At 38.4% G+C, this 23368-nt stretch overlaps 2 protein-coding genes across 2 annotated transcripts; both read left to right on the top strand.

Moving 5' to 3' along the window:
- The first annotated feature begins 7840 nt into the window (after positions 1–7840).
- Positions 7841–8785, top strand: LOC104851275 (olfactory receptor 8H1). The gene has a single exon (XM_010608447.1). The coding sequence runs from the start codon at positions 7841–7843 to the stop codon at positions 8783–8785; it is 945 nt and encodes a 314-aa protein (XP_010606749.1).
- An 8458-nt stretch (positions 8786–17243) lies between these two features.
- On the top strand, positions 17244–18194 carry LOC104851276 (olfactory receptor 8H1). The gene has a single exon (XM_010608448.1). It carries the CDS (start codon positions 17244–17246, stop codon positions 18192–18194), a length of 951 nt encoding a protein of 316 aa, XP_010606750.1.
- The last annotated feature ends 5174 nt before the right edge of the window (positions 18195–23368 follow it).

Consider the following 23368-nt stretch of genomic DNA (forward strand, 5'->3'; position numbering starts at 1 on the left):
TTTTAGAGTAAACCTGCTGCAAAGGAAAGAACTACAGTGAATGTACAATATGTGGCAGTGCATAAATTTAGATCAAGAGGAGGGAAAATAACTGCTTATTTTAAAAAAAATATTGTATTTCTACATTTATAATGTCCGTTTAGAATTTCTATTTGGCATTTTAAGTTTACTAAGTTCCATTTCTCAAGTAAGATATTGTATGTAAACCCGTATAGCAATATTCCACAGACTGCTTTACTCCAAACATGTGATTATATGCCTATCTCCTTTATGAAATTGAAGTTATTTTGTGTAAGAAATATTTTATCATGCTGAGCATCTAATGTGCAACATCTCTATGTTAAGAATTCTGATTTATCAATGTTTTAACAATTTAGAACTGAAATATTTTCAGATCAGTGAAAAATTATTCCTATTATTATGTTAATATAATTTATAATCATATTTTTATGAGATTCTACATTTGTAGATATTCCTGGTTGGTTTCTTTGTGATTAGGCTTAAGAATTTAATATATATCTACTGTTTGATATGTTGTTAGTGCTCTTCTCTCTTCACATAAAGGTCTTAGTAATTTCATATATTTATGGACCTTTTCCACTCTCCACTCTATTCTCCAGGTGTTTTTATAAGGCATAGTTTTATCTTCTACTGATTTATTTGTATATTCTTGATTTAGAAAATGCATTCTATCAGTTTATCTTGGCAAACCCATCAACAGAATGTATGACATTATAGACAACATTTCAATTAAAGAAAATCTTTAATTTGTATTAAATTAAAGCTAATTTATTTTCTTTATTACATGAAGTGGAAAACAATTATACTATGTCATCACATAAAATAATGTAATCTGTTCATCTAAGGGAGCCACTCTGATTTAACCCAGGGGCTCACAGGCACTGGAGAACCAAGCGACTTGGATCAAGGCCTGGGTGTATGAGGAACTTGGGCCCTTGGTTGAACCTGCACACAGATTATGCAGATGCTCTCTTCTGCTGTCGTTCTCATTTTCAACACAGAGGACACTCAAGTGTCAGGAATGCCCCAATGAGAAGGAATAATCAGTGTGAGAGTGTGTGTGTGTGTGTGTGTGTGTGTGTGATTATATTATGATTACAACTATTGATTTTCTAGCTATAGGGTGTTACCTTGTTTGGTCACATTGTCTCATACCAGGGTTGTTTTCTGTGATTTCCTCACTGTTGTGTCTGGGATTGTGCACTGCAGCTTTGCTGTCTGAGCAGCTAATTGGGATCTAAAACTAAGGCACAAGCAGTAAAGGTAATAAAGTTTGAAAGGAAAAACAAATTATTTTATTCACAAGGAAAGAGGGAAAGCAGAGAAACACAAAAAGCTACCCTGTGAGGTGTAAGTGGGGGCTTCAGAAAGGCCAACACCTGCGAACTTTGTCTTCAGCTTTCTCTAATCAAAGTGATTCTGTCTTCCAGGTCCAAACCTGGAAATATTCCCAACCTGATTGATGCTCTGGACTGTCACAGAGGGGTACGAGGCCCTGAACCCTACCCTGAGATTCCACCGTCTACATGTACATTCCTAAGTGGGCCAGCTTGTCTTTAACAGGGCTTTATATCAGGAATTTATAGATTGGTTAGGAGGAACTTTACATACAAGTTCTAGTTAGTGATTCAGTATATAGGGTAGCAATATATTGACCGCAGAGTGAGAAATAAATACACACACACACACACACAAAGAGTCATCAGAAAACAAGGACACAGTATGCATCCCAAGTTCATAATTCATTCCCAAAAATTATCCTACTGATTTTGCAGTAGAAGAAATTTCAGAAATTTAAAAGAGTGGCAGGGAAAATGATCAGTGATAGCAAAGATGATGTAAATAAGGAGGTGATTTAATCAAACACTCAAATGTCTACAGAGATCAAGAAAGATACAGTAGAGATTAAGAAGTTGAGTGATAACTGATAGAGCCAGCTTAGAGGGGGAAAGGAGATTCTAAGAGTCGTGAGAGGAAGGTTAGGGAGATGCTGCTTCTGAGGCCCTTCCCAGCTCCTTACTTTCAGAGTTCTCAGGCTGCCAGAGAGATGTACTGTGTGGTGCTCTGCTATGATCAATAATGATTTTCCCATGCGGAGCTTCCACAGAAGTTACACCAAACGTTGAGTTGAGCACTAGGCGTGGACAGGAGAGTGGGGTTATTAAAGGGGCTGTGAACTGTTCGTACGGGGACTGGGGCAGAGACAGGAATGAGACTCGGGAAACAGGAGAGAAGTACCCTGAACATATCAGAGAAAGCAAGCACATGAGGACGACTCTCTCGTTTACTCTTCCCTTGATGAATTTGTAAGTCAATCACATGCCTCAGGCACATGTTCAAGTTTTCCAGGCTGACCAGCCACATTTTCTAGCTTCAGGAAGTCGACAGTGGCATAGAAGTAGATCGAAATTGTAACCAAAATTTACAACCAAAATAATAAAAACAACTGTCAATTCATCAGAGAGAAAGTGTATGGGAACAGTGAAAATCACATTATTTTCTAACTGGACTAGTGACTTAGCTTCCAGGAATGAAACATCATTAAAATGAATATTGAATAATTTCATTATCTTACATTATTTTATATTGGTCTAGAAAATAACAGTTAAGGAGCAACTGACTGTCTCTAACATTTAATACCATTGGTACTGACACATTAAAAAGTGGCCCTTGAATTTTATTGGAGTTAACTGAACATCAATACATGATGAATTTGCTACTAACACTAACCAGATTTTTAAATAGAACAATTTCACCACAGATTCTCCTCCTCCCTTCTCATTACCCAGCTAATGTTTATTAGGATTAATGTCAAAGAATGACACTCTGGCATTGTGGAAGACAATCTGGACTAAAACCTTTCTTAACCAGCATGGAAAAAGTCTAAATAAGGACCTGGAATTCTGGACAATTTTTAAATTTTATAATAGAGGAATATGCATAAATACCATACAGTTAGGTTATTTCTTTCTTCCAGAAGACTCTCTTTAAAATATTATGGCTGGAGATTTGGCTTTTACAAATTGTGTGACTATAAATATGGTTGCACATATATTTCTGTGGTAAGATTATTTTAATTCTTTTGGGTGATGCCTAACACAGGAATATCTGGTTCAAATGGAACCTCTAATCCTAGTTTTTTTCAGGAATTTCTACACTGTTTTCCACAGTGGTTGCACCAATCCACACTCCCACCAACAGAGCAATGGATTCCTTTTCCCCACAACACTATGAGCATTTGCCTTGGTAACAGCATAAATACCCATCATCTGGGGACTGGATAAAGAATACGTGGTTTTGTTTGTTTGTTTGTCTTGTAAAATGGAGTACTACTCAGCCATAAAGAATGATAAATTGGAGACATTTATAATTAAACAGATATACATTTAGGCCATACTCTGAATGGAATTAAATAGGACACATGGGTAAATACCAAATAGTTTCTCTGGTGTGAGAAACTGAATGTGTAAATGAGCCCAAAAATGTCTAAGATATAAAGTAAAACAGTAAGAAAAGGTCCAACGGGAAGAGGAAGCAAGGCTGCGGGTGGGGGAGAAGGAAAAAATACAACTAGAAAAAGGAAAAAAAACTAAAACAAAGTTTTTTTTTTCTAAATAAGGAAGTAAGGAGGGGTAAAGGAGAGGTAAGGGCAATGGGAAACAAAGAAGAACCAAAATATATCATGTACAGGTACAAATTCCCAGTGATGAATGTGATCATAATATACACCTAAAATATACCAATAAATTTGATGAAAAAAACTATGATCTTGCAAATGAATTTGAAAGAGCTATGATTCTGATTTACTTAGTTTTCATTACATAAAACTGTGTCTGTAATGTAGTCAGCACTGTGTGCCTGAAAAATCAAGTTGCTTTAGATTTAGAGAAATTTCGCATGTAGATTCTGCTGCAAAACTTGGCTTAAAATAGTATAATTTTTCCAAAAATTACATTGCATTTATCAAAAAATGAAAAGAATAACAAATTACTTACTACAAATAAATGATAAAGGAGTATTTGGATGGATAAGCCAACACAGTTGAGTTCACCACTACTCATGCATAAATCAATATATCCCAGTCTACCTCATTAATTTGCATAAATAATGTCATTCAAAAATGAAAAAATGATAAACAAACATTTGATTCTTTAACCAGTTAAAGCTGAAAGAAAAGAAAAAGTACAGTGACAGTATTATAGAGAGTGTGGAAAAGACAGAAAGAGAAAAAAATAAGGAGGTAAATAAAAGTAGGAATTTAAAATGTGAAGAACTAGCAGTTTAACTACAGGAATGTTTACACTGAAAGGTTTATAAAACCTTGATGTGACTCTGGTTGTTTCTGGGAATCAGAAGTTTCCAGAACTATATTGAAGAGGAGTGGTGATAGTGAGCATCCTTCTGTTATTCCTGATTTTAATGTGAAGCTCTTCAGTTTTTGGCCACTTAATATGATGTTGCCTGTTGGTTTTTCATAGATAGCCTTTATTAAGTTGAGATATAGACCACCTATTCCACTTTTTTGCAGGGTTTTATCATGAATGGATGTTGAATTTTGTCAAATGCTTTTTCTGCATCTTTTGAAAGGATCATATGGTTTTTGTCCTTGACAATGTTAATATAATATATTACATTTATTGACTTACGTATGTTGAACCATCCTTGCATCCCTGGAATAAATCCGACTTGGTAAGGATGTATGATCTTCTTGATGATCCTCTGTATTCTATTTGCTAGTATCTTATTAAGGATTTCTGCATCTATATTCATTAAAGAGATTGGCCTGTAGTTCTTTTTTAGTTGCATCTTTCTCTGATTTGGGAATCAAACTGATACTTGCTTCCAGGAATGAATTTGGAAGTATAGCTTCCCTTTCAATTTCATTGAAAAGTTTGAAGAGTAATGGCAGTAGTAATTCTCTAAATGTCTTGTAAAATTCAGCAGTGAATCCATCAGGACCTGGGCTTTTCTTTGTTGGTAAAATTTTAATTACATTTTCAATTTCACTGATTGTAATTGTGGTGTTTAAAATGTTTTTATCTTCTTTTTTCAACTTTGGTAATTCATAAATATCCAGAAATCCATCCATTTATTCTGTGTTTTCCATTTTATTTGAGTACAGGTTCTCAAAGTAGGTGTTAACAAGCCTCTGGATTTTTGTTGGATCTGTTGTGATTTTACCTTTTTCATTCCCCCAAATATAAGGACCTGATTCAAAAATGGGCATCTGAAATGAACATACATTTCTCAGACAAAGAAGTAAAACCAGCAAGTAAATATATGAAAAAATGTTTCACATCCCTGGTCATTCAAGAGATGCAGATGAAAACAACACTGAGATTCCACCTCACCCCACAAAAAATGGCTGCTATGAAGAAATTACACAATAACAAGTGTTAGTGGGGTTGTGGGGAGAAAGGAACACTTCTCCATTGTTGGTGGGGATGCAGACTGGTGCAATCACTATGGAAATCAATATGGAGATACCTCAAAGAGCTGGGACTAGAGGTTCCATTTGACCCAGCCATCCCTCTGCTGGGTATCTTTCCAAAAGAATTACAGGAATCCTATCACAGTGATATATGCACACCTATATTTATAGCTGCACAGTTTGTAATAACTAAAACTTGGAAACAGCCCATTTGCCCATCTATTGGAAACTGGATAAAGAAGATGTGTTTTTTCTATAAAATGGAATACTACTCAGCCATAAAGAATGAGAAATTAGATTCATTCATAGGAAAATGGATACATATTGAGGATATACTCCTAAGTGAAATAAATAAGTCACACATGTGTACATACTGAATGGTTTTTTTGGTGTGAACAAACTATAATCATACATAAGATAATAATGATATAATTGACAATATGAAATAGGAAGAAAAGAGCTAAAAGTGTAGGGAAAGTGGGACAGGTAGGGGAAAGGAAATAAGGGAAAAGAAAAAAATATGAGAAAATAAAAAATGGAAATAAAGTGTTTGTAAATGGGGAGGGGAGGAGGGCGTGAAGGCATTGCAAGGGCAAGGGGAAAAAATGAAAACCAAGACCTGTCGTGTAAGGGTACAAGATCCCAATAATGAATGTAACTGTACTGTATGCCTAAAATGTACCAAAAAACTCAATGAGAAAAAAATGATATAAATAAAAGGCTGACCTAATATATATCATTTTAGAGTTTACTGTTTTTGCCATAATGTTGCAAAGCGAATGAAGACACAGTTTTACAATAATTTTGTAGAGCTATCAGTACACATCTAAATAAGCTTCATGGGTAAAAAGAAAAAAATTGGGGAAAATTAGTATTTGTAAGCAAAATGTGAACAAGTTATAAATCCCTTCATTTTCTTAGGTGGATTTTCTGTTTTCTATTTTTTTCTAATGAATATGCCTTACTTCTAGTATCATATCATACTTCTAAGTATAAAATGTTTTCTGATGAAAATTGTCCTTGAAAGTCTTTCATTAAGTAAAAACGTCTCTGGAAAAGTGTTCTCCATCACCCTAATCAAAAGCATTCCTAACTAATCATTTGAATGTAAACATTACTTTTTGCAAGTTAATGTTACTGTGGGTATCATAAGTAAAACGAGGTTCCGCCTCATTTTAGAGTACATCAATACAACATGAAGAGATTTTGGCTTTCACCGTGTGTCTCCTGATGGAATAGGCAAAGTCTTTTGTGTACTTAGTCCTTGAATTTTAGTCCTTGGAATCAGGCCAAGTAATGGTTCCTAGGAAACCGCGCCCCGAGGATGACCACAGGATCCAGGGTTCTGAGCGCCCATTAAATGAGGCGCCCTGAGAGCAGCAGGTGGGAGGGAAGGTGCACGCTCTTCCCTGGATATTCGCTGTTTCTTCCTCCGTTCCTCTCAGACACAACTTCCTGGTGAAGTCTCCATGTGACCAGGCCCTGAAAAAAAATTTCTACTGTAATATAATTTATCTCATTAAGAAACAAATGTACTATAACATAACAATTATTTATATCAAGAAATACAAACATATCTCAGAAATTTTTACTTTCTTTATGGTTTTCATATTTTATTTTTCCTAGTAAATTGAGGTTGACCAGTTTCTACTCAGATAATCTTGGAAGAGGTTTTATTTTTCAGCAATTTGGTGTCACAGTAAGTATAATTGTTCACATTAGAGTGGATTATTTCCTACAAATATGGGTATTTCATTAGAAAAACGCAAATTCACACATTATTTAGGCCATAGTATGAGTCATGGTAAGATCTATGAAGCAAGAATACAGAATTCGTGGATTCAAACTCTGCAACAATGTAGATATTTTGAAGAAATGTCATTTTGAACAGTCAAGTTAGGAAAAGGTGTCAGCAGACAGACTATACTGCTCTCACTCCCACACCGAACACTCACAAAAGTGGAAGAAGATTTGTTTGGCTACAAAGAAAAGTGGTTAAGAATAATTAGCTCCAAAGTAAATATAGGAGGCTGTTAATGCTCAAATATCTCCCTCCCTGTGCCAGGGATCCCAGGGATTTTATATCCCCGTCACTCCCAGCTCCCTTCCTCTCTTGTCCAAATTAATCCAGACCTGACTTCCTGATGTCTCTATCTGCACATGATTTTCAAAGGGATCTGATGATTTTCTGACAGCATCACTTCTCTGTCTGCTCTTCTGAGCTGAGGTTGGAAGTGGTGGATATTTGACCTCAGAGTGGGAGAAATTTGGAGAAGCTGCCTATTATTTCAAATTCCAGCACTTAAAATTCATTTTGGCCTTAAACCAATAATATCACAGGCTAAGTATTAACTGTAATTGTTTGCCAGTTAATGGCAAAGGAACACCATGGGTAGAAGGAACTGCACCACTGTTCCTGACTTCATCCTCATGGGGCTGACGGACTCTGCAGAGACACAGCTGGTCCTCTCCGTGCTCTTCCTCCTGATTTACCTGATCACGGTGCTGGGGAACGCGGGGATGATATTGATCATTTGCCTGGATCCCCAGCTGCACACCCCCATGTACTTTTTTCTCTCTCAACTGTCATTTCTCGACCTCAGCTACTCAAGTGTCATCACCCCTAAAACCTTACAGAACCTACTGACTTCCACCAAGAGCATCTCCTTCTTGGGCTGCTTCACCCAGATGTTCTTTTTTATAGTCTTTGGTGCAGCTGAATGTTTGCTTCTCTCCTCCATGGCCTATGACCGCTATGTAGCGATTTGCAACCCTCTTTGCTACCCAATTATTATGTCCACAAGACTGTGTCGTGCCCTGCTCACTGGTGCCTATGTTACTGCCTTTTTGAGTTCCACACTGAATGCTATTTACGTGAGCAGATTGGACTTCTGCAAGTCCAATGTCATCCAGCACTTCTTCTGTGACACATCCCCTATTTTAGCCCTGTCCTGCAGTGACACACTGGTGGTTGAAATCATTATATTCATTTGTGGTGGATCCAATTTACTGCTGTCCCTTATCACCATATCTGGATCCTATCTGTCCATCCTCTCCACTATCCTGAAAATTAATTCCACTGTTGGAAAGAAAAAAGCCTTCTCCACCTGTGCCTCCCATCTCCTGGGTGTCACCATTTTTTATGGCACTCTAATCTTTACTCATTTAAAACCAAAGACGTCCTACTCCTTGGGAAGGGATCAAGTGGCTTCTGTATTTTACACGATTGTGATCCCCATGCTGAACCCTCTCATCTACAGTCTCAGAAACAAAGAAGTAATCAATGCTGTTGGTAGAATCATGCAGAATACAGAGGGATTAAAATATCAATGATGCTAAATATTTATACTTGTCTTTTCTCTTTTTCCTTTTGAGAAATCTTTTGTATCTCTCTTAAAGCAATTTAATCTCTCACTCAATTTGTTAAAAGTTGTGTTTTACTTTACATGTCCTTTGAGATTTTAAGGAGCATTATTTTAGAAATTCACTCTAAGTGGAAATAATGAAATGTTTGTAAATTTCTGTGAAGAGTAAGTAATGTGCAAAATAAGAAAACTTGCTTGTCATTTAAAAAGCTTTCTAATATCATTTTAATATCATACAATGTCCATGCTTTCTCTATCTTTAGAGAATTTTGTAATAAAACAGGGTTCTACTTTTCCCTGAACTCATTTGGTTGATAGTAAAATGAATAAGGACAGATTAGTTAGCAGCAAATGCTTTCAAAACAAATACTCTAACATTCAGATCCTGGGTCTGCCAACTTTTCAGTTTATAACTCTCATTAATTTACTGAAATCTTGTGGCCCAGTCCATCCACCTGCACAAGATCCATTACAATTCCTCATCCACCTCATCGGAAGATGTAAAACTTTGAGGGCAATAATAGGAATGTTGGTTCTTCTCTTCAAAAGACTGGGATTCCTACCATATTTTAGTGCATACTAATTTTTTAAAGAATATTGATTCATGTTTTACAAATTTCTCTTGGTTAATTTAACTGACCAGTATACAAAGAGCTAGTAGAAAAAACAGAAGCGGTTTGTTCTCAATTTTCTGTTTAGAATAAAACAAAATGTTGAAATAGAATTGAAAGAAAATGGTAGGTGTTACTGTTGTAGACCATGATAATGATAACTATTAAAGCAAAGAGAAGATCCATAGCATATTCCTCTAGACAACTGGTTATTAACATACATTATTTAATATGAGCTCTGAGATTGCCTGTGTGATCTTTGCTTTCTGTGTTCATTTTAAAGTTTATTATCAAATTTTTTGGTAGTTGAAATCAATGAGATGAATGTATTTTCAGTATATGAGCAAAATTAATATTTTCATTGTGCAATGTTTTGAATCTAAAACATTGTAAACTCACCAAGGTAAAAATCTACACGTGGTAATATCTTTTAGCTGCATATTTATTTGCTAACCATGCTAAAACCGGAACTTTTTGCGACATGCACAGAACATTCAGTCTCCTCTTTCTTTGCCTTTCGCCAGATGTCTTTAGATTTGTAACGCTGCGTGGAAATAAATTACCTAACTCACTGTGAGCATCATTTACATTACATTTTAATGGCAATAATTTGGCAAAGAAAGGATTGAGCATGAATTTTGCACATGTAGCATTGAATAAGCGTAGGTCAATAGAAAAATAGAATCTTATTTGTAATATTTTATCTAGGTTTCTATAAGAGAATATTTACATTTGTCTTCCGTATTTCAGATTATTTCATGTAATATAGTTTCATTTTCTAAATAAATATTTTATTTCAACTTATGAACCTTTTGCTATACTATTTTAATCCAAGAATGTGATTGTTTACATTATTTATTTTTTGAAAATTTTTACTTTTTGTAAAATATTGTGTTTATTTTTATTGTGTAAAGTGCAACATCTGTATTTTTAAAATAGCAAGGAAGTTATTGATGCATTACTAATCCAAATGACTAATTAGTAAATATCATATAACTGTGCAGCTTAATATTCAAATTTGTGAATCTATCACAAACTGATACCTTGTCCTAAATCAATATTACCTAATATTATTTTTTTCCTTTGATAGCTGTGCTCTTTAGAATCCATTTTACAACTATTCCTGGTTGTTTTTCTTTGCAGTTCAAATCAAAATTTTAATAAGTGCTTGTTCAACAATACGTCTTTTGGGCTCATCTCTGATCACACGTGTCTTTGTTATTTCCTGTATTTGTGGCTTCCTCCCACTTTCCCATTGTTGTTATTAGATGTGATTTTATATTATTCTAATTTGTACCATGGCTATGATATAGGCAGATTATGCTGGAGTTTTTTTGGCAAAGCACTCAATTCCTATTAGGAGTTATAAATGATATTTACGTTGAACAAATTATTGTTTTTATTAAATTGAAACTAACAAATATTCTTTAAAATATATCTGTAAAGCATTTATATTATATAACTAAATAAGGATAATATAATTCAATGTCAATCAGAAAAAAACATTTAAATATCTTACAATTGCCCAGCTATTTTATTAGGCCACTGCATAGCTCAGGAAATAGAAGTTGTTTTTCTGAAATAATTTATCATCCTCTGTTACTTGGTGCCAGGTCAGGATGTTATACAACATAAATGTAACTTTCAAAGAACGTAATACTGGACAGTAAAATATGAGTAGCTGTTCTTAATCCTACACAGTTCATGTTCATGTAAAGATAACAGTAATATTAGGTCGTGCTAAACACTGACCATGTTTCAGAAGTAATTGACCTCGAATTCACAAATTTTATCCTCACAGAGTAACTCTCATCTAAGCACTTGTGCTATACAGTTTTAGTGGCACATAATAGAAAATCAGCCTTTCTTCGTTCAAGCAAAGGCTTGATAAGTTTTTTTTTTTCTGGAATTTTCTTTTATCTAACCGAGTTCATAGCCTTTTCATCAGAATAATATGATTCTTACATAGGACATATTAGGAGTCTACTTCAACACTTTCTCTGTCACTGTCCTGGAATGAGGAACAATCATTGCCTTTATAAAGTTCTTGCAGCAGCACCTTAGCTTCTCTGGCTTTGCTTAGTCAATCAGAAAACACACTGAAAAAGAGTCTAAGGCGAATAAAGATAATTTAAGAGCAGTCTCATCTCTACAACTGGACAGTGATCCTGTTTCACTGTAGCGTCTCATTTTCACAAACCCTACAGGACTTTTCATCCCATGAGACAGACACGTCTAACCCTTTCTAAGGACCCAGGGCTAAGAAATGATCCTGTTCCCTCTCCTTACACCTCTATCTTGCACACAGCACTCTCACTCTCTTAGTTTCCCCCACGCGATCTCCTAAGTCTTCCATGGAAACCTAGTCCCCAAATGACCCAGGACACTTTCCAAGGTCCATCTTCAAACCTTCTGCTCTCAAATTTCAGTGATTAAAAGCCGTTCTACCCCTCAACACCTTATTATAACTGTACTGTCCTCATCCCTCTCTGAGCTTTGTTCCATAGCAGTTTTCCCCATCTGTCATCCTGTCTCCTTTGCTCTCTCCTTCTGTCGTGTACCTGTTACTCCTTGTGATCACCTGAGGCTCTGGGCCCCAGCTATTTCCGCAGCACTTAGCGCAGGGTCTCGTAAGTGGACTTGGAGGCTGAGGTTACAGAGGATCCCACTGAGTGGAGCACAGAAACGTTCAATTACTCGCTTGCGGTCTCTCTGCTGCTTCTGTTCCACGCTCACTGAACTTAGAGCAGAATGCTGATCATTATCCTGTTCTATGACGTTATTTACTCATAATAATATGCTTTAAAATCAGGGTGAGTTCCTTAATGCATTAACAAGAACAATAGATAGAGGTCATTGAAAAGGGTACATTGCTGTGAAATGTTTTGTGGAATTTCTGGCATTAGTAGTTTATTTCTTCAAAGTACACAGGTATGAACTTATTACAGAGAAATTATTGTAAGGTAGAGATTGAATATGTGACAGCCGATGATGGAAAGGTTAATTGTGTTAGCTGGAAGTCAGGCTTTCCCAAAATAACAGCAGGACTTGGAAAGACTGGCTCAATGTAGAAAAATGAGCCTGGACATAATGTGATATAAATTATTTATTCATCTTGCTCTATGTATAATTTTGGGATGGCGATATTTGGTAAGGTCATTCTAGGGCCCAGGTCCTCCTCTGCTTTTGCTCTATTTCTTTGTAACTGCTATCCTCTGACCCATGGTTAATCAGTTAAATCATTACCGGTCCACTATTTATACATAAGGAATGGGTGAGAATCATTTTACAGAGGAAATATTATTTCAATTTTCATTCAGATGGCTTTCATACAACAATGTATTTATTAAGATAGATCTAGGTCTATTCAGATTACCTGTTTCTACTAATGTACCTTCAAAGAGTTCTACTTTCTAATTACCAAATGTATTAGCAAAATTTGTTTACAATGTTTTACTTGCCTTTTGGACATTATTTTTTCTATCCTGACACTTTTATTTCATTCGTGATATAACAATATTTGTTTTTCTCTTGAATTGCTAACCTTTGATCATAGAATTCCATAGTGTACTAATTTCTAGTTAAAATTGTATTTAAGACAACCTTTAAAGCAAGACACTTTCTTGTAAAACAAAGACTGCCTTTGCTGGAAACGTGCTCATGATTTTTTTTTTTTTTTTTTTTTTTTTTTTTTTTTTGGCTAATGAGAGCTCAAAAAGTATTGTCTATGTGTTCAGGACTCATGTTCACGAGTGAGGTGGGTAGAATGTTGGATTCCAAAGAGAGAGCTGGAAGCACTAGGGGAAGTTAGCACTGGGGAGCTGCAGAGAGCAGCAGGCAACAAAGCTGAGCAGCAGAGACCAGCACCCAGCAGAGCTCTAAGACTGTGCGTGGCACAAACTAGCTCTGGAGGGCAGCGACTGGCAGCTGCAGAGACCAGCCCTTGATCGGGTCCCTGAACCTTGTCCAACAGAAGCTGACACCACAGGTGGAAAGCGGCAGCTGAGTCCAGCACCCAGCGTGGATGACCGATGGTCAGCACAAGCCTGCAGTGGATGGAGGTGGCCAACAGCAGCCCTGCCCAGCAGCCCCTGGGTCACGTGTGTCAGCCAGCACCATCTGAGGTCATGGAGTCCCAGCAGGGCTGCAAGCAGAGCGACACTGTGCCAGTTCAGAATTTCCATCTCAATGGGACCCAAAGACCCCTAGTTTCATTGACAACACGACCAGTCCCCCTCCCAGCACCACTAAGGACCAGGACTCGCTCTCCGTGGGCCTCCTTGATAGGAATCGAACTCTGCACGCTCGCATCTGCACACGGCTTCCCTGCTCGGTCTCCACCTGCAACGGATTCCTCCCCAGTTCCTGAGGGCTCCTCCTTCGCGTGTTTGCTTCGCAGACACATTTTTGCTGAAGTGGAGCTCGACCACGTGATTTCTCATTGCTGCCCCCTCGTCCTCCTGCAACTACTGCACCTCCATTGATTGTGCTCTTTCCCAAGCTATTACCTGCCTTAATGTATAGTGGGAATAATCCAGGAGAGAGTGTAGGAAGGGAAACGTCAAAAGGTAAAAAAAACGTCAAAAATTTAAAATGTGATGACCCTTTCCCATTTGTAAAAGACCTATATCCATATTTGCTGCTGAAAAAATAAATACTGAAAAGAAATCTGATGACTACGTAGTTAAAACATATCGTGGTTTAAACTGGAAGGGATGATACTTCACTCTCCTCACCTTGCTTGCTATAGAGAGACAGTTGTCACAAGCATTGCTCTGCCATCATAAATAGCTCCACATGTGGACCAAATGTGTTTCACGGATATAAAATCTTGCTAAGAAAACTGATCTTGCTGCAATCTGCAATCACAAGCCTACTGAGGAGGTGATATAGATAGAAATTCACCCTCAGACTTTCATTTGGATTAAACCCCAACAGTATGTGGTAGGCATGTTGGGTGATACTGGCTTCTAAATTTCCACAGCTGTGTGTTTCAGGAGAATTTAAAATACTGATCAATAGTGTTCTATCTAAACAAGTCCATGGGCCATATAATTCTTCACGGAAATACTCCTTTATCCACCACCACATAATTCCAGCCCTGAGCCCATTTTCTTAGGAGATTGTGATTTATATTTGTTTATAAATTTTTTAAAAATTCACAATAATATTTCGCAGATTCAAACTTTGTCTTATTATTTTCACTCTTTGCTTCCTCCTTTAAGATAAATAATGCTGAATGAAACATTTCAGCTTGACTATTATGTCTTCATTTCTATTATTTGTTTTAAGACATTGAATGAGATTACATAAAAAGTGTTTGTCTACTGAATTCATTGAAAAAAAATTTTTACTCAGGGTCAATTGTGTCTTTCTGTTCAGTTTCCTTTTACAAAACAAAAACAAAATTAAACACACTGAGACAGGAACCTGCACTACACAGCACGGACTATGGAGATGGAGCAGGTGACAGACAAACCGGGATGGAGCTTCTGCCCCACTGTGGTGACGCCTTAAGATGTCCAGGTAACAGCTGGAAACGCTCAGTTTGCCTGGTGAGGGATGGGACACCACAGAATATGTAACTCAGGAAAGCCCGGGGTCATAAAATGTCAGCCTGCCAGAGTCCTGGGCCATTCTGATGTCTCAGCAGTTTAGCTAGGATGACATCGAACACACAGAATTATAGTAATTAGGTAAAGCTAGAATTATGCTTCCCAATAAGCTACAGAGGCACAAAGGAAACACTTTGGAGAAAATCTTTTATAAGCAAAATATTAAAGAGTATTAAATTGTTTCATGATCTTCTTTTAATTTTGTTGTTTTCTATTTTTTAATTAACTATGACTTATTTCTATGGTTAAGTCATACTTTTAAGTATAAAATATTTCCTGGAGAAATTTTTATATTCCATCCCTTATATTGTTAATCACGAATATCTCTCTGGAAGTAACTTCTCCAGCAACTTAGTCAAAAATTCCTGACTGATCGTTTCAATAAAAATGTTACTCTCTGCAAATGTATACATTATTTGTTACTTTGAAAATGCAAAAAAATGAATTTCAACAAAGTTTCAATGAATATTAAAAAAGGTGAATTGCTTATGGGTCCTCCAAGGGGAGAAAAAAATCTTTTGTGAATTTAGACCTGAACCTTTGACATTGAAATCAGGCCAAGCCACCTTCCCTGGAAATGAGGCCCCGAGGATGACCAATGTCACGTTTCTCTCAGTGCCCATTACCTGAGCACCTGGAGTTATTAACGGGGAGGGAAGGCGCCCACGGTCCTGTTCACATACACGGTTCAGCCCTCAGTTCCTTTCAGGATAAAACCTCCTCCTACAGTTTCATTTCATCAAGAGCTAAACTGAATATAATTTATCTCAAAATAGAAAAATGAATTCACAGAAGCATAAAAATAAATTACATCAAGAAAGATATCTATTAGAAATTTTCAGCTGCTTGTTTGGTTTTAGTATTTTATTTCTGAGAATAATTTGAGCTTGACAAGATTCTACAAAGATAACACTGCAAAAAACTGTTTTCAGAAACTTCGTCTCGCAGTAAGTACCATTTTTCAAGTTAGAAGGGAGCAGGTTATGCAAAATGCAATGGAAATTTTGCCAGAAAGTTGATATACGTGTGTGATTTAGGCCTTACCTTGAGTAATGTTAAGATTTGTGAATCGAAACATAGAGTGGGTAGAATCAAAGTCTTAAGCACATGTACATAAATTGAAAACGTATTTTAAAAATAAATTTGATTTTGTCTGATCAAGGTGGGAGAAGACACCGTTAGCAGAGATGAAGTCCATACTATCCGTGGTCCCCACAAAAAGTGGCAGAAAGTTTCTTCTCATGGAAAGACAAGGGTTTATTCACAGCTACTGGGAAGGAGATGGGGTGGGCATCTTAGTCTCTGATCTGGATCTTCCTGTGCTCAGGAGCACAGGGGCTGTGACACCCGGATTCCTCCCCATCCCTCCCTCCCGTGTCCAGATTACAGCGGACCTGACCCAGGGCAGCGCTGCCTGCTCTGCTCAAAGGCAGGAGGTGACTTCTGCAGAGCAGGACCTCGGTGTGACTGCTCTGAGAGGAGACAGCGGGAGGATGCTGGAGACGCAGCCCACGCCTAAGACATCCTAATGTTTAAAATTCATTTCAAATTAATTGTCAGTGTTGCTATTTTAAACACTATTAATATCTAGGTGTAATCTTAACATGACTCACTTTGGTCCAAGTAGTAAATTTATTTTGTAATTTCTAGCAAATACTTTTGAAAAATAAGGTACGGTCACACATTTTAACTGTTTTAACATTTTTATTGCATATGCTTTTTCAGGTGTGCTAAAAGAAACTTACAAGCACAGAGAAAGTTTTCTAATGCAGTCACAGTCTTCTTTGTAATCAATATACCTCAGGGGCATCACACTGTTAACAAGAAATTGATCACATTTCAGATGTCACTGTCTGTGCCCTTGGTAAGATATAAATTATACAGATTCCCACTAGTGGCTAAGTAGAATGTCCTCATATGGATTGAATGTGATATCTAATGAATGCATTCACAATTATACCAGGTGTATCTTTGTTACCTAGGCTGTAACATTTCAAAATGTTAACATTATATGTTAATTGATAACTATATCTATACAGGAAAATTACACGTTTTTGCTTCTACCCAGTAAAGTTAATATAATTTCTAGGAACTCTTTACTGTATTAGTGAAATGTATTGTCATTCAAGTACTAAAACTTGTGGTCAGCCAGGCTAAATATACAAAATAATTATTCCTCAGATAAGTGCACCAGGACACCATGGGTAGAAGGAACTCCACCAATGTGGCTGACTTCATCCTCATGGGGCTGACGGACTCTGCAGAGACACAGCTGGTCCTCTCCGTGCTCTTCCTCCTGATTTACCTGATCACGGTGCTGGGGAACTCAGGGATGATATTGATCATTCGCCTGGATAACCAACTGCACACCTCCATGTACTTTTTTCTCACTCACCTGTCATTTCTCGACCTCAGCTACTCAAGTGTCATCACCCCTAAAACCTTACAGAACTTACTGACTTCCACCAAGAGCATCTCCTTCCTGGGCTGTTTCAACCAAATGTTCTTTTTTCTATTCTTTGGAGGCACTGAATGTTTGGTTCTCTCCTCCATGGCCTATGATCGCTATGTAGCTATCTGCCACCCCCTGCACTATCCAGTCATTATGTCCACAAAGCTGTGCTGGTCCTTGCTCAATGGCTCCTATGTTATTGGCTTTGTGGATTCCATTGTCAATGTGCTTTGTATAAGCAGATTAGATTTCTGCAAGTCTAACATCCTCCAGCACTTCTTCTGTGACACATCCCCCATTTTAGCCCTGTCCTGCGGTGACACTTCTGAAGTTGAAATCTTTATATTCATTACTGGTGGATCCACCCTAGTGCTGTCCCTCATCACCATATCTGGATCCTATCTGTCCATCCTCTCCACTATCCTAAAATGTAATTCTGCTGCAGGAAAGAGAAAAGCCTTCTCCACCTGTGCCTCTCACCTCCTGGGAGTCACCATCTTCTACAGCACTTCGATCTTTACTTACTTAAAACCAAAGACGTCCTACTCCTTGGGCAGGGATCAGGTGGCTTCTGTGTTTTACACGATTGTGGTCCCCATGCTGAACCCCCTCATCTACAGTCTCAGAAACAAAGAGGTGAAAAATGCTGTTGTTAGAATCCTGCAGAAGAGAGAGGGCTGCAGGCAGTTAAAATATTAGTGATCCTCAACATTTACACTTTCCCTCTTTCATTTTATGGAAACTCTTTGGTCACTTTTTGTAAACAAGTATCTGATTTTGTGAAGTTGTATGTGTGTGTGTGCACATATGTGTATTTCCTATATTTCACTGGACAATTTTATAGTTTCCATCTACATAGTGAAAATTCTGGTCTATTCTTGCATGTGCTTTCCTGTCTTCACTCTATGTGTTATTCAAGCTATTGTGAAGATCGCTAAGTTAATCTATCAGGAGTGCCTGCATTTCATCAATGTTTTTATTATTCAAGCTCATATAGGCTTGACAGTGACCTGCTAAGAAACCTTCAATGTTAAATGTGAGCTCTTTCATTTCTGCATCCTCTGCCCTTCCCATCTGCACAGGACTGGTGCTGAGCGTCTCTTAATGTGGAGCTGAACTCGTTACACGCTGGTCAAGGTTGTTACTTTCTCCATCTTTTGCTCAGAGTGAGACATTTCATGTGTTCCACACGGTCCTCTGTGTCTCATCTTGGAATGGGTGTTTTCTGATGAATGTGAACGCAGACCTGGGGAAGGCTCGCACACAAAACATGTGTGATTTTCTCGATTAACAGGGTGTTTTAAAATAGGTAAGTGGAAGGTTCATTGTAGCGTTTTACATTCTATGAGGAAAATCCTAACCACGGCCATGTCCTCAGTGCTCTTTCTTATGGACACCTTCAAATGTAACAGTTCAGTAGCCTGTGCTGTATTTTTAAAGGACGCCTCACCATCAGTGCGGTTCGAACAGAGCCCTGCAGAGCTGCTCTGAGGCAGTGACATTGTCTCTTTCCTTAGGACTTCCGTAGTGTTTGCTTTCCTGTATGGTTTCTTTTTATGAATTTGTCTTATGAGGAACTCAAGCCCCAAATCTCTTATCACATGTCTAAAGGAAGGGAATCAATCCCAGATCCAGCAGAGATCATTTCCTCAAAGCCTTAGTGTGTTCTTCTTTCTGTCCTCTTTCTACACTTCACTTACTGCAGGTCACTAATACTTTATAGTTTTTTTTGAAATTGAATAATGAAATTGTTCATTGCAAAACATCCAGTAACTCCTTCATTTTTGAATACATATCAAGCTTAGAAGTATGACCTCTGTACCCTCACAATTTAGGATGACATTCAGACATCACCGAGAAGAGCTATGTATCACTGAGTAAATTACCTGTACTTAAAATGTAGGACACTGCTCTCCTTTGTGATGAAATAAAATAATACACTTTTGTGCAGCTGTTACCACAGAAATCTCATGAATTCATACATATAAAATATTAACATGCTTGCCCGCTACATAAGAAACCTTATGTCGCTGTGCATTGTTACTCTTGTAATGGGACAGTGTTTCCTCAACAATTCTAAAATATCTGGCACTGAAAACAAAGCTGCTCGAGAGAGTTCAAGTAGAGGGAGCATGAAAATTTATTTTGAAAAGTGGTGGATGTCAGGGGCTAAAAACGCCAGAGCAAAGGCAGGCAGAACACAATAGCTGTTCTAGAGGATTTAAAATGTATTTTATTCCGACAGGCATGCGACACACATGATCACTCCATGTGGTGATTGGTGCGTGTACACATTGCCCTTGACCGTCCCCCTGCCCCTCTCAGGCCTCTCCTGTGTTCTATTCCTGAACTTCCCCTCCCTTCAGAACCCCCGTCCTAGTCCCTGCCCTATTTCATTCTCTTATTGAATGGTTCACACACGGTGTCGCTCACACGACAGACACCACGCATTCCAGGGCAGATGTGCCCTCCTCCAAATGCAGAACTGCTTGAGCAGGTACAGGAACCATACGAAGTCCCCGCATGGCAGCTTGGGTGAGCTGGCTGCAGGGAAGGCCCAGAGCTACTGGCGCTGAGAAGGACGCGCACAGCAGCAGAAGGAATCCATGCAGGCAATGAGGGAAGGTTTGCTGGGGTGGGGAGGGGAGTTCCCTGCCCCATCTCCGGGAGAGACACATCTGCGCGTTCCGGGAGCGCTGGCTTTGTGACAGGACTGAGAACCGTCCTGAGGAGAACGAGTCTGGAGCTCAGTGCCATGAGCTGTAGCAGCAGGGACACTGCGGGGATTTCTCTCTGGATTGGGACAGCGTGAGCTCAGGGGCCATCTCAGAAATCCCCTCTGCCTCTGCCTCAGGAGAACAGGGAGGAGCAGGACTTAGGCAGTGCCCGGGATGAGAGCCGTGTCCAGTATCTCTAATGTGGTAGGCAGAGGAGAGGAGAAAGCCCCCCACATGCATTGTATACGTAGGACCCTGAAACCATTTCAAACTAGGGAGACGGTGCCCCCTCAGTACTGAGGTTGTGTATGAGAGACCAGTGAGTGTGACACAGGCTGAGCAACCTCACGGGATTGAGGGCAGTGAGCTGATATCTGTCTTGCTGGAGAGGAAGAGCCAGGCTGTGGGATCCCAGTGAGAAATCCAGCCCGTTTTTCACACATTCACGCGGGTGGAGTGAAACGCCGACACAGAGAAGGGCAGGAAGCAAATGCTGAAGTCGGTGTGAACACTGAGCAGGGAACAGCCTGGCCGGGGAGGTCTCAGAGGGGTCGGGCGTCTGAGTCGGCAGCACAGCTGGGCAGGTGGGGCTCCCGGGGCTTCTGTTCCCCTCAGAGCTGCAGCACCCAGGCCTCTCCTCCCTTCTTGGACGCATCCGCAGTCCTCTCCCTGCCACTTACTTCCAAGACGGCCTGGGAGAGCAGAGAGCGTGGGCCCATGGTCTGGTTCTTCCCACTGACAGCACAGCTGAGAGATTTGCCAGGCATCCTCACTGCCAGGTCCAGAGGAGTCTCAGGTTTCAAGTCGCGTCCATTGTCACCATCACAGAACATGGCTGAGACTTCCCATATGCCGTGGGGCAGAAATGGACAGAGGCAGAGAGGACCTTGAGTCTTCACAAAAACAAAGAGATTTTTCCATTCTTCCTTTTATTAGGCAGAGTCCAAGAAGAGCAGCCCAGGTAAGGTGGTCTCTAGTACATACCTCCATGAGAAGAATGTGTGTGTGCTTGTGTGTGTGTGTGTAATTGTGTAACAGTACAAGATATCGCTTTGGCTCTTCTCCAGCATAACCTTGCTTTTTCTTTCCATGTTCTCCTGAAGCACAGGTTGTTACCTTAATTTTCTAATATTATAAAAGACACACATGTGTGCTAATACTTTGAAGTCAATTTCCTTATCTTTTCTCTCCCTTTACATTTATATTCCCTCCCTTTTTTGTTTTTCCCTCGTTCTTTTACCTCTCAGATCTCGTCTGCCTCTCTTTTTCTTTCTATGTGTAAATATTCTCAAAAGCATATTTTTGAGGAGCCTATCCTAAAGTCTTTTTGTCCTCTCTGATTCAAGTTTAATGAAACTGGAGATATTTTCAAAATAATTAAATTATTTCAACTCATCTGCAAGTAAATATTTCCTAAGTTTGAGAAATAGCATAGACAGCCCAATAGTATAGGACATAGTCACAAAGAGAGGAAAGACCCCTATAATTTATCTTAGTCAAGTTGTCAAAAGCTCACAATGAAGTATATTAAAAGTAGAAAGAAGTGCTAAAGCACTTACAGTGGCTAACCAGCCGCAATAAAAATGGATTTCTCAACAGAACCTTCAGAAGCCAGGAAGACTTGGAATAATGTGTTTCAACCGCTGGAAGAAAATATTTACCCACCTGTGTTATTGTATTCTAAAAGACTGTCCTTCAAATTTGATGGAAAAGAAAGGCTTTCTAAGAAAATATAACACAATGATTTTTTTTAATTTAGAACTCTGGTTTTGGGGCTTGTTTATGTGTCTTCTCATTTCAAAAGATGCAGCCTGCTGTGCATTCATTGAGACAGGTTTTTGCTCACTCCATGGTCTTCAATTCTCAGCAAGCCACCGAGTGGCCTTATCTCTGCTGCTCAGCAGTCCAGGGATTCCTGGGTAAAAACCACAGAGTCTAGATGGCTCCTCGGACAGAAGGTTGTGAGCCTGTGCAGCTCTGTCCTGGGCAGGCATTGGCTGGGCGTGTTCAGGTGAGCCTGTGGGGTCTACGGGGATCCCTGGCTGTGATCTGCCTGAAGCTGGGCAGGTCTGGACCACACTCTGCTCCTGGGATCTGCGCACTCACGGGTGCTCTGTGGCAGGCTCTGACTCTAAGTTATGTCTTTTTTGAAAATTTTGTTTTTTGTAACTTTTTACTTGTTTATATTCATTATCCAAAGCGCATCATCTCTATTTTAAAAATAAGGAAGTTATTCATGTATTACTAATTCAAAGAAGCAGTTTGTAAATATCATGTTTATATGTAGTATATTATTCAAATGTCTGAATCCATCAAATAGGTTATAACTTCCACTAAATCAATCTTTCGTCAAATTATCATTTTTTTCTTTGATATCTATCCTTTGTAGAGTCAATTTTGTAGGTATTTGTGGTTATTTTTTTGCAATTTGAATTTTCCACCTCGAATCAATTATTAATGAAATTAATAAGCATGTACCTTCCAACACGTTTGGGCTCATCCCTTATCACACACCTATCTGTTCTTTTCTATACTTAGATCCCACTTTCCTGTCGTTTTCATAAGATGTAATTTTATGTTGCTGTAATCTGTGCATCGCTATGATTTAGGCCCGTTCAGCTGGTTTTTATGGCAAAGCACTCGATGGACATTGTGACTTTTTAAATGAAATTTACCTTGAACTGATTCTTACATTTCTATTAAATTGAGACCAACAATTTTTTTTAAATGTATGCTCGGAAGGATTTATAATATTAGCTAGAGAGCATATAATTCCATGTCAATCAGAAAGAAATATTTAATACCTTCCAGTGGCCCAATTATTTTATTAGACCACTGCATAGCTCATGTAATAAAAGTGATTTCTCAAATAATTTCTTATCATCTGTTACATAGTGCCAGGTCGGATTTTCATACAACATAAATATAGTTTCTAAAGGATCATAGTGCAGCAGGGCAAAATATGAACAGCTGTTCTTACTTCTACACCGTTCACGTAGGTACAACAGCAGCCCAGGAAGGATGCCTAAAATAAACTGTCCTAACAGAATATATTTTGTCATAAAATTGGATAAATATTCAATGAACTGTAGAATAATAATTATGCAAACTTAAAATTATATATCCAAATTATTATTTTTTTCTCATAAAAGATAT

Source organism: Fukomys damarensis, unplaced genomic scaffold (assembly GCF_012274545.1).
Source record: "Fukomys damarensis isolate Sample0158 unplaced genomic scaffold, DMR_v1.0_HiC HiC_scaffold_27, whole genome shotgun sequence".
Classification (NCBI taxonomy): Eukaryota; Metazoa; Chordata; class Mammalia; order Rodentia; family Bathyergidae; genus Fukomys; species Fukomys damarensis.

What these genes read in the sequence shown, in the direction of transcription:
- LOC104851275 (XM_010608447.1), top strand. Translation starts at nt 7,841, where the DNA reads ATGGGTAGAAGGAACTGCACCACTGTTCCTGACTTCATCCTCATGGGG.
- LOC104851276 (XM_010608448.1), top strand. Translation starts at nt 17,244, where the DNA reads ATGGGTAGAAGGAACTCCACCAATGTGGCTGACTTCATCCTCATGGGG.